Source organism: Trachemys scripta, chromosome 15, assembly GCF_013100865.1.
Source record: "Trachemys scripta elegans isolate TJP31775 chromosome 15, CAS_Tse_1.0, whole genome shotgun sequence".
Taxonomy (NCBI): Eukaryota; Metazoa; Chordata; order Testudines; family Emydidae; genus Trachemys; species Trachemys scripta.
The window spans coordinates 23,348,483-23,363,375 of NC_048312.1; the positions used below are offsets into that span (position 1 = coordinate 23,348,483).

The 14,893-nt window shown below is 44.0% G+C and overlaps 1 protein-coding gene across 3 annotated transcripts in view; it reads right to left on the reverse strand.

Annotated features, from left to right (window-relative positions):
* SUDS3 (SDS3 homolog, SIN3A corepressor complex component) overlaps window positions 1–8,076 on the reverse strand; it is a 30,252-nt gene extending 22,176 nt beyond the window's left edge. Inside the window, exons 1-5 of one of the 3 annotated variants that reach the window (XM_034791112.1) lie at window positions 7,781–8,076; window positions 5,600–5,669; window positions 4,311–4,366; window positions 3,520–3,591; window positions 654–673 (exon numbers count right to left, since the gene is read on the reverse strand). In XM_034791112.1, coding sequence (XP_034647003.1) covers window positions 654–673; window positions 3,520–3,591; window positions 4,311–4,366; window positions 5,600–5,669; window positions 7,781–7,946 — 384 coding nt within the window. In that variant the 5' untranslated portion in view covers window positions 7,947–8,076. The remainder of the gene's footprint in view (window positions 1–653; window positions 674–3,519; window positions 3,592–4,310; window positions 4,367–5,599; window positions 5,670–7,780) is intronic. The other 2 variants (XM_034791110.1, XM_034791111.1) reach the window with 2 other exon arrangements.
* Between the last annotated feature and the right edge of the window lie 6,817 nt (window positions 8,077–14,893).

Sequence of the window (14,893 nt, forward strand, 5' to 3'; positions counted from 1 at the left end):
AAAAAGAGAGGATTAAGGAAGAGAAGCCTAATGACCAGGATGTATACTACAGGTGGAAAGGAGAACTAATGCTAACAAGGACTGATTAGTTTTGGAATAGAGCAGCCTACATTTTAAAAGGTATATCAACATTTATAGGACCAGTTGAAAAATGCTTAAGAAAATGAACAATAAAGCAAATGACTACACTGGCAATAGTTGTGCTCTCATATTGAATCAATCTTCTTTGGTAATGCTTCATAACACTTAACTCAAAGAACTTTGATATATTTAACAGAGCAATCCTCAATATTATGCAGTCAGTAGAATTATTCCATTTTGCAGGTAGGTTAAATGAAGGAACATCAGTTAAATGATTTACCTAAATACATAACCAACCAAAACAAAAACACAAAAAAACCCACCACACACAAATGGCTATTTTTAGTGACTGTTTAATTTTTTTAAACAATCTTCAGTAGTTACTTGAGTAGTAGTATTGATAGCAGCTTATACTATATCTCGACTATGGTAATCAATTTTAAATAAAGGAAAGGTCTACATAGATTTCCTGGAAAAGGAAAAAACCAACAAGAGCTACCACATGATGATACTAGGCTTAAAAAAAAAAAGACTGGTATTTTATTTCTAGAAGTTAACACATGAACACTTACTTCCAGCTGGAGGAAAAGTTCTGAAAGAAAAAAAATACACGTCTAGTCAGCATCACTTTATTATCCTTACAAGACACACAACAACTTGCTTAACTAAGTAACTCGGTTTTGCAGCCAAAAAGTGGCGTAAACAGTGTACATACCTATCGCACTTTGATGCACATTTTATAGTTCTACATTGTTGATTCTAGCATACATGTGCCAAAATTTCTGTAAAAGTATGTTGTAGGCTGACATTTTGTAGGTGTATTTTAACCACAGGTGGTAGAGCTGTGTCCTATTTCTGATCCATTTCTGTTGGGCCGAGCTGCCATGTTTAATGGCATTTAAAAGGCAGTTGGGTATTTTTCTAGCTTAAGATGCTGTTTAAAACGTTGGCACTAGATTTAGTTTTCCAAATGAAAACGAAAACTTGAAAGATGCAGCCGACACTGCCAGATGAATGCTCTGCAAAGAACCATGGTTTAAACAGATTTCACCAGGCCCAGCTGTCATTGCTTCAGCATCACTTCTCTGGCAGAAAAGCCCTTTCATCAATTTGAGTTAGCAGACATGAGGTGGCCCATGCCCCACAGCAGATTAGGAGCACATTAATGCACCACTGAAAGCAAGTTATATCCTGTCTCAATTACAGAATTCAGTTCATACACGGAGGTCAGGGAAGAGTATTGCCCATGAGTGCAGCAATCCTGCTCCTAATGAAATCAATGGTAAAGTTCCCACCAACTTCAAACTGAGCAGTATTGCTGGAGGATGCATGTCCCAAAATGAGGATTTTACTCAAGGCTGTGGTAACAAATTCAGAGTAAACTAAGGCTCTTGATCAGTCCTTACTTCACTGTATCAAATATTGATAATTGTGATCTTCAACTCCTGACAAGCAGCAAGAGCTAGGAACAATAGGTAAGTTCTGAACAGAACAGGTGCTTTAAACGAGTTTCAGAGAACAAAATAGCAGCATTCAAGCATTATATGTGTGATCTATTTCAGGTAATAATTTATATGCACCAGGAAGCCATATAAAGATGAAACAAATTGTTGTATGCCAAGGCGGCAATTAAGGCCAGTCTTTCAATTTCTTAAGGGCTTTGCCACTGGTGCAATGAAAGCTTAGATAAAGAACGAACGCTTCTTTTACAGATAACACCAAAAAATGCGAGTCCAAAGAATTGAGAATTTTTTACATATTAGACAGAGCCAAATAAAAATGTAGACAGGGCAAGAACAAAATTTCAATTGCCCCTCTTCCCAATATTGCTGTAGTTGGCAGCAGGAGTTTTATCAGAAGGGTGAAAGTTAACACCATCTGTCCCCCAATGGAAGAACTCTGCCACTGCAGCAAAGATCTCATTGATCCCTGCCAGCCCAGGGTACACACTACAAGAGTGTGTTTAGTCCGACATTAACAGATTACGAAAAACATAAAAATACTGCTGGAGTCCAACTCTAAACTACATCAAATTTATCTTCAACGCTTGAAGACAAGTTCCTGCAGTGAGCAAGAGGAAGAGATCAGTTCAATTCAAGTTTCACTGGCAAGTTCTTTGAGGTGACAAATACAGTCCTAGAAACACTGGTTGTGCATCATTCATATGATGGTCAGTGTTCACATGAGATTTGTTACTGGATTTAAACAGTGATATCAGAACCCACAGTATAAACATACTGCAGTACAAAATGGCCTGGGTTTCTGTTCAGCATTACAAGGTTTTATCCCTCACTGCTGAAGGGTGGAAGAACACTGCTACATTTTCATTTCTGACTCCCACATATTCCCTTCTGAGAAAGCATCTCTAATTTAGAGAAAGATAAAAACCTACATAGGAATGAGTGAACGAGAGCTAATTTAATTTCTGAACTACTCACTCTAGAAGCACCGTATGGCAGCCTGTTTCCCTGACAACTTCCCATAACCACTATGGGAAATTTTTAATTATATTAACATACTTTGATACATTACGTTTTATACAGAAAGATTACTGAGCGTCCTAGCAACAGCTTCACAATTAAAGTAGCACTGCTATTGGCCTCATGGTCAAACAGTAGATACCTGGAGACTAATTCGGTCCTTTGACCTTGGGCCAGTAAGCTGTGGTGTGATTAACAAGCAGCATACCCAGCCCCCCAGCCATGTAGGACAATTCTGCCCTAGAGCAAAGTCTCTAACCAATTCCAAAGCACAAACAGTGAGCTCTTCAGGAAGCTGTCTAGCCCCCACTGCATACCCCTCTTGTTGGAAGGAATCACTACAACAGGAGGCTTGAAAGAAGGTGTATTGGAAGAACAATTAAAAGACGTTAAATGCTATAATTTACATGAAGTCACATCAGACCATGGATAGGCAACCTATGGCATACATGCCAAAGGCAGCACGAGCTGATTTTCAGTGGCACTCACACTGCCTGGGTCCTGGCCACTGGTCCGGGGAGCTCTGCATTTTAATTTAGTTTTAAATGAAGCTTCTTAAACATTTTAAAAGCCTTATTTACTTTACATACAACAATAGTTTCATTATATATTATGGACTTATAGAAAGAGACCTTCTAAAAACGTTAAAATGTATTACTGGCATGCAAAACCTTAAATTAGAGTGAATAAGTGAAGACTCGGCACACCACTTCTAAGTGAGATCTTATTACTTGAACTGTAGGCATACAACAAGTGCCCAGTCAAGACTGCTGTTTACTGATCAACATATTATAGTTAGCCAATCGACCTGCAGAAAAGCATGATGGAGTCTGCCAACCCTGTTCTCCTAGTATTGAATCCATGTCATGTTTCTCAGGTGTGATTCTAATCGCTGAGGCATCTACATAAATCAAAGGTTCTTGCATGCATTGTTTTTTAAAACAAAAATCCAGCTCACCTGCATTCCGTATCCGTTCCTTGTATTGCTGATCCAGTTTTTTCATTCTTTTTTGATATTCTTGCAAAGTACCTAATTGAAATAAGTTGCAGATTGCCATAGGGTCATATTGTTTTTAATATTCAATCTTAGATAGTCCATACTTCCTAGGTATATTTAGCATTTGGAGATAAAGTGTACATTTATTGAAGAAAAAAAGCCTAAAATAGAAGAATGCTACCAAAAACCAGCCAGAATGTTTATGTAGCAGCACCACCCACTGTGTGTGCATGGCAGGAGACGGCTGAATTTGTTTTGTAACTAGAGTCATAAGTGTTTGAGAGGTATCATGCAGTCTCCCAAAGGCAGGAAGCTGCCAAAGGCACATCACATACAGAAAGGACGGACTATAACAGGGAAGAATGAAGATGTATGAGAAGACCCAGGAGCTCTAACAGCAACTTTTCCTAGTGGTCGCTGTCTCAAGGGACATTTTTCTAGAGGGCTATGAGGTACATCTCATTTAAAAACCCTACCACAATTAGGTGAAACAAGCCCTCACATTTCCTATACCTCATTTAATTGCAAAACCATCTCACAAATGAAAGTATTGAAGAAAGTGACCTCCTCACTAAAATGTAAACATCATTTCAAGCTCTCTTCTACTGCACACAGAACAAAATAGTGTGCCCATCTTCTATGGGCAACACTTTCAGGACATTACTACTGTCATGTCTCACTTCCACTTAGACACTTTTTAGAAACTGAAAATTGTCAGAAAAAAAAAAGGGGCTACTCATTTTAAACCCTACCTTCCTGCAATTGTTGTAACTGCCTCTTAAGAGATGCCAGTTTGTCCTGATACATCCTGCAAAGAGAGGGCAATATTACATAAACAGGTCAACCACACTGTTTATTTCACCACCTGCTTAGGTGAATAAATCCATTTCATTTTCTCACCAAGTAAAGAGGTGCTCCTGAAAAGCCTTTTACAAGAGGAAGTATTGTTCAGTTTAAAAACAGTATGGCCCATTTAATTCTAAAATCAACCAAAAAAGGTTATGCTGGGAACCTCAGAAATAGCTGTTGCAAGATGTTTTGATCCACTGATATTAAGAACGGTACCACAGAATCATTTTGCCATCTTAACCTCTGGCAAGTGTCAATCTTTGTGCCTCAGTTCCCCATCTGTAAGAAGGGGCTACTTCCATGCCTTATGAGTCTTGGGTTTAGAGTAAGTCTTCCCCAATACCCATGCAACGGAAGTTAAGAGTAGAACTGTGGCAAAGCCACGAACAGAACTTTGATCTCCTGCATCGAAGATCTGTGGTTTTAACTTAAGTTCATCCTTCCTGCCAAGCATAAAACATCTTTGTCAATAAGTGAGAGACTACTGAATGCTACAAATGCATTTAAAGATCAAGAAAAGCTGTTTTACTAGGCTCTCAGAGTCCAAAAAGTCTGGCTTACTTGGCTAGCACTGTTGGTATTGTACTATGCAAGAGCATGAAGTGGGTGTCCTCTTTGTTTAGAATGTACCAAGTGTGCCCTTGTGGACAATATATGGATCAAAGTTGAACGTCACCAAGAAAGTCATATCCTCTTTTTATACAGAAGGAGAGTAGCCAGAGCGCAGGTTCTTGAACAGGTTAAGTAGTTTGTATGTGTGGCAAGAGAATCCTAATGAGTCCAATATTGTTAGCTATCCCTGTTGGGCGAGGCACTATGCAATCAGAATGTCAGCCTCTATCTTAGAGTTAAAGAAATCTCAGGATGTCTACACTAGAAATGTTACAGTGGGCACAGCTGTGCCGTTGTAGTGCTGTAGTGTAGATACTTACTACAGCAACGGAAGGGGTTTTCCGTCATGGTAGTAAATCCACCTCTCCAAGAGGCAGTAGCTAGGTCAGGAGAAGAATTCTTCCACTGACATAGCAAAGTCTACACCGGGGCTTAGGAAGGCTTAATTACATCATACAGGTCATGACATTTTTCACAGCCAAGTGATGTACTTAAGCCAACATAAAACTTTGTAATGTAGACCAGCCTCTTGGACACCAGAAAAGGTTTTTGGTTGAGGAGGAAGGGGGACATTACTTACTGTTCTTTCATTTCTACATAGTCCTCTTCATCATGCTTTGCCAAGTCAGTTTCACTAGCATCCTCAGTATCTGAACAAGGGGAAGAAAGATTTGATAACACCAAACAAATCAAATCATTTTTTAAAGAAATGAGTGATTGTGGCACATGTGCGGTTATTCCAAATTAATTTAGTGCAGCCAAAAAAAAGGGTACATTTTGACATTTCCAATTGTGGAGGGGATTTAAACCACCATACCTGTTTCCTACACATAAAAGCTGTTCAAGATGGGTGCTCAAACATTTAGAAGGAACCTTGATAGTATATCAAAAAGAATCAGTTTTTGACATAGGATACCCCTGTGATTTCCTCACACCCACTCCACTTCATTTTTTGGATTAAATCAAATTAGCACTTTTAAATGCAAGGGCTTGACATCATTAATTTGAACCAGGCATAGCACCACTCCCATACCACTGTATCAATACACATGTATCTTGACCTACAGCACTACAAAGCAGAGTGATAATTATACTAACTTCCGCAGTGGTTTGCAACTGAGACAAGGGGCCCACTGAAGATAGAATTAAAGAAATGTTATTTCACCTAGTCTTCTCAAACCTGTACTTCAGTATCTATATATAACAAAGACTATTACTACAGCTTTGTCCGACACTGATAAAACAGGTTAATGCCACATTGCAAATTCTCTGCAGCTCTTCTAATTTGTCTTTAAAGACTGAATGGGCACAGTTAACTATCTTCTCACTCCTACAGTTCATCCCATCAAATCAGGGATCAGACATATTGGAAGGGTAGAGCTGGAAAGCTATTATGTGGACTGGGAACTTCAGTCTCTAATTCCATCTGCCCTTCTCAGATTTCTTCCTTAAAATACCAAACACTTCAGGCTCCTTGTGTTACAATAAAACTCAATGTATCAAATAAGGTATCAGTCAAAGAGATATCTACAGCAGACCATGCTAGAGAGGGCCACATCTCCTAAGACGAACTGATGAAGCCTTGGTATTTTAATTCAAACACATCACAATAAGTTTTAGCCACACTGGGGGGTGTTTAAAATGATTTAGGATGACTCTAAACATCAGAAGGGAAGGTCTATTCAAAGGTGAGGAGTCCTTAAAAACACCCTCACCTTCCCCACCCCAGGATATCAAGCTGGAACTTCGGAAAAGCCTTGAACACAGTAATGCTTTCACGATTTGCCACAATGAGATGCTTAAAGCAACTAGACTTAAATTAAAATATGAAGGAACGAGAGCACAAAGCAGGTGCTCCCCTTCCGCAGCGCCCCCCCCCCGCGGGCGCCCCCCCCCCCCCCCAAGAGTGTGTCTCAACATTGTGCATGGCTCATTCCTTCCTCCCTCTTCTTTCCCTTGTATCTCCCAAGAGTCCCTCCCCTAACCTTCTATGAGCCATTTACCTTATTATACTCCCTCATTTCACTGCTCTGTATCCCCCACCCATACCCTTCTTCCCAATCCCTGGAGCATGTCTCTTCTTCTGTTATTTTTATACCACTGAAACAAAGTCAAATGACACCCCTACTGCCATGTTCTTACTCTGTCCTTTCACTATCCCTCTCCCACCCAGCCATCTCTTCTTTCTGTGTCCCCATTAAACCCCTCCTCTACTCCAGTACCTTTTCTGATCATATTGGAGTCCCTCTTCCAATTCTCTTTTACATCCATTCTCTATTTCTTTTTCCCATCCCCTTATCCCAATAACCCTGTCCTCTTGTCCTGGATCATTTGCTCCATCCAACTCATCTCATCCTATGCCCCTGAATCTCCCACCTCCTCTCCAAACAAACACTCACCATTGGCTCTATTATCCCAGTTCACCTGGGCTCAGTCCCTTCACCACCAAGCTGTTAAATCAATTCCTCACCCAAACTTCCTCCTCTCCCACTATTGCAGTGACTCCTTGAATTTCCTCTGCCACACATTCCTACACCCCAGTATCACCCAGGCACCCTTTCCCCCCCTTGGCTGCTTAGCCACCTGCCAAGCCACCAAACTATCTGGCCCCATCTCCTGGTGCGCCCCATCCCCTCCCCCACTCTCCACAGCTTCACCCACACCGGCCCCGACCTCCCTTCTCCCCCCGTCCCTTCCCCACTTCACCCCGGCCCCGGCCCTTCCTCTGCCCGCTGTCAGGAGGGCAGAAGGAGCCACTCACCCTCGTCGGAGTCCCGGGCCCGGCCGCTGCGCTCGCCGTCCTCCTCCTCGGCGCTCTCCAGCTCCTCCTCCTCGTAGTACTCGGGGCCGGGGGGCAGCGCGGCGGGGGGCAGCCCCACCGGGACAGGGGCCGGGGGCGCGGGAGACACCAGCCCGGCCGCGCTCATAGCGGCGGGACGGGACGGGACGCGGCCCGGCCGGAAGTCGGACTCTCCTGCTCCCGCCGCCTCAGCCGGGACTCGGACTCGCGGCAGCTGGGCGAGGACCTCAGCGCGCCACTTCCGGGTCCCAGAGGCTGCCTACGCGGGGCCTCACGCAGGCGAATGCGCAGGACACCTAAATCCGGGGAGAAATGGGAGGAGTCAGGTGCTCGGGCCGGGGGGGAGGGGGAGGGGGAGGGGGAGGGGGCGGGGCCGAGCTCTGGGCCCCTTGTGAGCGGAGGAGGAGGCGGTGCCGCTGGGGAGCGGCAGGTTCGAAACCCGGGCGAGCTCCAGCGGCGGGCGAACCCCGGGCAGGCGGCGCGGGGCTCCCCGCTGGGGCCTGTTGGGCGCGGGGCGGGTCCCCGGCTGGGCCGGGTGCGGCTCCAGGGCCGGGTAGCGACTGGGCGAGCGGCACGCAGAGCTCAGGCGGATCCCATAAGCCTGACTTCAGTGCCCGGCAAACTGGTTGAAAGTAGAACAGAACTGAAGCGTCAGACACAGAGAGGAACCTGGTTTGTTGGGGAAGCGTCAACACGGTTTTTGTAAAGGGAAATCATGCCTCCCCAATCTACTAGAATTCTCTGAGCGGGGCAACAAGCATGTGGGCCAAGGTGATCCAGGGGATATAGTGTATTTAGATTTTCAGAAAGCCTTTGACAAGGTCCCTCACCAAAGGCTCTTAAGCAAGGTAAGCTGTCATGGGATGAGGGAAAGTCCTCTCATGGATTGGGAACTGGTTAAAAGATAGGAAACAAAGGGTAGGAATAAATGGTCAGTTTTAAGACTGGAGAGAGGTAGATAGTGGTGTCCCCCAGGTGTCTGAACTGGGACTAGTCCTATTCAACATATTCATAAATGATCTGGAAAAAGGGGTAAACAATGAAGTGGCAACATTTGCAGATGATACAAAACTACTGAAGATAGTTAAGTCCCAGGCAGACTGCTAAGAGCTACAAAAGGATCTCTCAAAACTGGGTGACTGGGCAACAAAATGGCAGATGAAATTCAGTGTTGATAAATGCAAAGTAATGCACATTGGAAAGCATAATCTCAACTATGCATATAAAGTGATGAGTCTAAATTAGCTGTTACCACTCATGAAAGAGATCTTGGAGTCATTGTGGATAGTTCTCTGAAAACATCCACTCAGCGTGCAGCGGCAGTCAAAAAAGCAAACAGAATGTTGGGAATCATTAAGAAAGGGATAGATAGTAAGACAGAAAATATCATATTGCCTCTATATAAGTCTGTGGTACGCCCACATCTTGAATACTGCGTGCAGATGTGGTCGCTCCATCTCAAAAAAGAGATATTAGAATTGGAAAAGGTTCAGAAAAGGGCAACAAAAATGATTAGGGATATGGGAACGGCTGCCATACGATGAGAGATTAATAAAACAGACTTTTAGCAAAAGCCTGTGTTTTTATTATATGGCGCTGAAACTTGGAGGCTTATTAAGATCTTATTATCTAAGCTCCAAGTTTTCATAAATAGCTGCCTCAGAAAAATCCTCAGATGGCCAGAAAAAAAAAAAAGACAAAGAACTCTGTAGGAGTATGAAAAACTGGTAGGACAGGAAATTATGGAAATAAAATGGAGATGGCTAGGACACACATGGAGAAAAGACCTGAATAACATAGCAAGACAGGCATTGGACTGGAACCCTCAGGGCAAGAGGCAGTGAAGTAGACCAAGGTTAACATGGAAGTGCACAACAGAAGCAGAATTGAAAAAGCTATCAAAATGACATAGGAAGAAGCTAAGACTGCAACAGGAGACTGGTACCTCAGAGGGAGCTGCATTCAGTGGGTCTGTAAGTATACAACTATCAATTTAGCTTAATTTGGTAACTGACCAATTTAAGCTAGATCTTTTGTAACTGGTTTATAGCAATTTAAGTGTGTTCACAAGGGGGTTTGCACCATTTAAATGTGATTTTAAAAACCCTTGTAAACAGGAGAAGCTTTTGTATGGCACTAAGGCCTGGTTCTTAAAATACTTTGGGGTCTACAGAGAGCACCTACCACATAAAAGTAAAATCTCCCTTACTGCTTGGAGGGAGACAACAGAGGGCGCATAAGAGCTGTCAAGGATTCTCTTGCCTTGTACTTCCTAACAGCTTGTGTAAAACGGTTCAGCTGTGGCTTGTTTTTGTTCCAGTGTAAAAAACACGCATTGTTACATACTTCAGATTCAGACACTTCCCTTGTCCACTGGTTGCAATGCTCCTGCCCCAGGAGATTTACTTTTCAGCTGGGGAGGAGGGCTCTGCAGGGCTTCTCAGATCTGGAGGGATGGGTTCACGGTACCTCCTCTCTGGCCCAATGGAAAATGAGTATGATTACCTCATTCACTCTAGTGGTTGTTTATAACATCTATGGCACAAAAACCACAATGATTTTGATGATCTGGTTCTGCTCATCATCAGCTACTCAGGATCATGTACTGAGCAGGGTGTTATAGGAATGAGGACTGAAGTGAAAGGGCACCTCTCCCATTCTTTCCTCCTTTTCCTGTTTATCACACACTCACCCTCCTGTGTCATTAACAAGCTGTCACTGGTGTGTTGGGATGTCACATCCATTAACTGACGTCGCTACATCACACCTACGAATAACAACTTCCATACATACATAGCAGGAGTGGGTTTAATCCGTTATAAACCATTAGCATCTTTCAGAGCATATCAGTCTTCTAATTTCTGAATATTCCGAATACCCTTCCCACAGTCCCAGCTATCATATCCACAGAGGCAGGCACTTTGGTCTGCACAGAGCTAATTGCAGGATTAAAGATGTGATGCTTTGACCCCCAATCAGCATGAGTATGATAAAAACAAGATTTAATCTGGTTTAGTCCTTTTATGTGAGAACATTACTCCTAAAAGGTAATTGTATGATCAGAGCTGCACCTGAGCACTTACCATAACATTTGCAAAAATATGTTCCCCCAAAGTCACTTGAAGTTGAGTAACTGAAACATCAGTGTCCTTCCTAGTGTAAACTCCAACCAGGAGAAGGAATACTCAAATTAAAGGAATGATGGCACACAAAAGCCTTGCAGAGTGAGCCAAAACTAGTAAACCTGGGTTCTGACAAGCCGTCAAGGTCATCAGGTTCTACCCATTATTATGAACAGAATAAGTATAACAATTTAATACGTGTAATGCTTTACCCCTTCTAGAACACATTCAAGCCAAGGATCTCTCTCCTTGCAAACCTTAACAAATGTTGACTTGCAGTACCCTTGAGAATTAATGTAAGTAAATATTATTGGCCGAGCTTGCAAGGTCCTACACTCAGCTCTGGCATTTCTCCATAACATTCAGCAACACCCACTCAGCCTTTGGTTCTTTTGCGGCAGAGAAATGAAATACTGAACAGTTTACCACATGTGGCTCTTTTATGCGAGACCTTAAAAACAGATCTTTTCAGCTCTATGTAGACTTGGGAGATCCCGTGCGGTTTTGTGTCTAGGCCAAAGCTTCCCTCTCTCCAGTGTTTCACAGCATTCTGTGCACTACGTGGTTGTTGCATTCCAACCAAGAGGTGGCCATATTTCACTGGTGATGTATGCCTGTAGTACTGTACATGAAAGTACTTTGAGAGTCTTGTGTGAAAAACACCCTTGTAAGTATTACTACTGTATATTAGAGGTATTAATAGAATTACACCACCTTCCAACTTCCCAGGAGTCAGACATCTTGCCTCTCTCTGATTCATCATCCCTCTTCAACATCTTTGTGACTTCTTATGTGTAACAGGTACTTTACCCACTCTGTCTCTGGGTCCCTTTACTGCCTCAGTTTCTCTTCTCCAGTTAATCAAACTTCACTCTGTAATGGTTCACAATAATCCTCCCTTTCTGGGAGTCTGTCTTATAAACTTCAAAACAAGATAACTTCCACCTAGCTTCCTGCTGGGATACAGCCCTGGATATAGGATTTAACCCAGTCCCTACTGAGACCTTTATCTTGGCTGGCTGGTAGGCACACTCTCCACCACTCATACCCCCTACAAACTTACACTCCCCACACCTTCTGTAAGGAGCTATTCATACAACCAACCATCTTCTTTAAGTATATCCCTTAAGACAACCCAGCATGCCCTTATATCCCCCCAGCAAGCCTTATTTTTAGTCACATGCCCCCCATCACTTGACTCCTGGACTGAGAGGTAAACTTGACACAAATGAGGCTGAAAGTAGGACTCCTTAAAGGGCCAGTCACCCTGTGACACACACCCTCAACAACTGCCCTTTATCTGAGGCAGATTGGTTCTTCTTCCCGCGAAGGAAGTTGTCTTTTTACATGTCCTACAAAGTTCTGGTTATATTTACCAATATAACTTAACACACATTTCTTTGAGGTGGACACAGTATAATTGCTGAGGCAAAAGTTTTTAGTGTTCAAAACCCAACTCTCACTTACTGTAGCGCTCCCTCTATGCCAGACTGCTCATGTTTAGCATTAGTCTTGTGGAGACACCCCATGCGGTCATCTCTCAGGCATTCAGTAAGAACCCAAGGGAGAAGGGTTAGCTTTAAGGAATGCTATGTTTCCCTTGCAGATGCAGCAGCTTAACTGTCCACGCCCCAAGAGCTTTCAGAGAGAGTTTATGCCTCTTACTCAAACTACTGCACATGGCCCAAGTTTCCATCAAAGGTCTTTTTCCCCCATCACAGGCTCACTTACTTTGTTTATGCACATTCCTTTATTTGATGAAAGATTTCTTTGTTCTGCCTTATCAATATCAGCTATTATCAGTCACAGAGTGGCCATAATACAGAACTCATGCTCACAGCGTGCAAAATAAATCAACATGTTGGCACTAAAAAAACCTGTCAAGGTTGAAGCCGAGATTATAAACAGAGATGGAGTCTATATATTTGTGGTATGAATGAAATGGTTGTAAGCAGAAAAGCTGTAACATACCATACTTTTGGGGAGGGATAGCTCAGTGGTTTGAACATTGGCCTGCTAAACCCAGGGTTGTGAGTTCAATCCTTGAGGGGACTATTTGGGGATTGGTCCTGTTTTGAGCAGGGGGTTGGTCCTGTTTTGAGCAGGGGGTTGGACTAGATGACCTCCTAAGGTCTCTTCCAACCCTGATAGTCTATGATTCTATTATACTGGCTCTCAAAGGCCTGGCACACCACTGTAGTCTGCTGCTGGACTTTAAGGTCAGGCATCCTGGGACTTCTAGTCCCAAAGGACCAGGTGATGCTAGGTTGAGAGCAAGGCCTGCTGGGAGAAGACACAGGATGTAAAAGCCAAAACACCATAGTAGTGAGTAAGATAAGGGAGGTATTGAATTTTTGTACTGTGGGGGTGTGATGGTGGGTAGGCGGGGTGAGGGACAATTGTAGTTATCAGGTCTTGTCTGGGAAAGGGGCCTGAGTAGAGCTATGGAGAGAGACGAGTGACAGAGATTGCTTGGAGCTATTGTGCACCGTTACAGCCAGGAAGAATGAAAGGCTATATACAGATCCTGCTGAAAGGCCTATGAAAAAAATTCTGTAACTGAGAAATAGAAATGATTTTGTGACTCTCCTTCATTTTACTCCCACTTCTATCTTCGCTATGGTCCTTCTACTCATCATAATCCTATCAGATCTATTGTTTCTTTTGTCTCCTTTACCACTATTGACTGTTCACCTTCTACCACACCCCTTTTTATACTTGGAAGGCTCTCTGTCCTTATCCTGTGAACTCTACCGTCTAATCCACCTCTCCAAACAGTTTCTCTTCCCCTTGTTATATCGGTAATCCCTCCTCCCTGACCTATTTCCAGTTTTTCATATGTATGTGTGTTAAACCTTGTCTGTATTAGAAAGCATTCACTAATAGTGTAACTAAAAAAAAATTGACCTAGCTCTACAGGTGCAAACTCCTAATGCAGATGCACTTTAAACTGGTTAAAGTGATTTAGAGCAATGTGGTTTTAGTTTCTGATCCAAATTCTGCACTATAGGTTGCCTATATAAACAGTTTAAAATAATGGTGTCAACAAGCAGCAAGTCTGCAGTAAAAGTCATCATTTGTCCATTGGCCTTGTTACTGAAAGGGAATTTTAGGGAAAATTCTCACCAGTGCTATCACCAGTTCAGCTGTCCTGGCTGGGAGTCCGACTGCAGACAATACATCACCTAAACGCCTAGGACGGGTGCTAGAAAGGGCCCCCGCTGAGGTCTCTTCTTTCAATGGCCTGGTTGAGCCAGGCACAGGGGCCAGGTGTCCTGCAGGGTGGGTTTATTGGAACTGATTTCAAGCCTAGTTACACCCCCACACTCCTGAGACCGGTGTGGTGTGGTGTGCCGTGCAGAGTGCCCGGGACAAGTCGGATTGCCAACCCCAGGGGGAGCTGCAGGCGCGGTTCATGCTTCCCCTGTGATGCCCGGGCACAGCCATGCGAGCGGGTGGGTGAACCTAGGACCCCGCCTCCCCCAGCTTCAGCCCTGGCCGGCGGAGGGGGTTAGGCCGCCCCGCATTTAAACCCTGCCTCTGCCTGGGCGAGGCCGCAAAGGCCCATCCCCCATTCGAGCTCGGCCCGGGGGGACTGATCCCCCTTCGAGCCCCGCCGGGGAAGGGAGCAGTCACTCTCCCCGCCTGCAAAGGGTTAATCGTCTCCCTCCGCCCCCGAGTGCCACCAGTGAGTCCAATCGAGCGCCGATCCCGCCTAGACCAGTATGCGCCCAAGCTGATCAGGGTGGTTAATCAAGCGCTGAGCCAGTTCCGCAGGCCCTATAGCTTGAAGTGATAGGTTTACGAATCGACCTCCGATCCGTTTCCTCCAAAAACCTCCCGGGTTAGGCCCACAGATCTGGGTGATTAAGGTCGCTTAGTGGAGCGCCGATCCTCCCCCTCCTCGGTCTCTGTAAGCCGCTGATTAGTCAGACGCAGATCTATTCCCCGC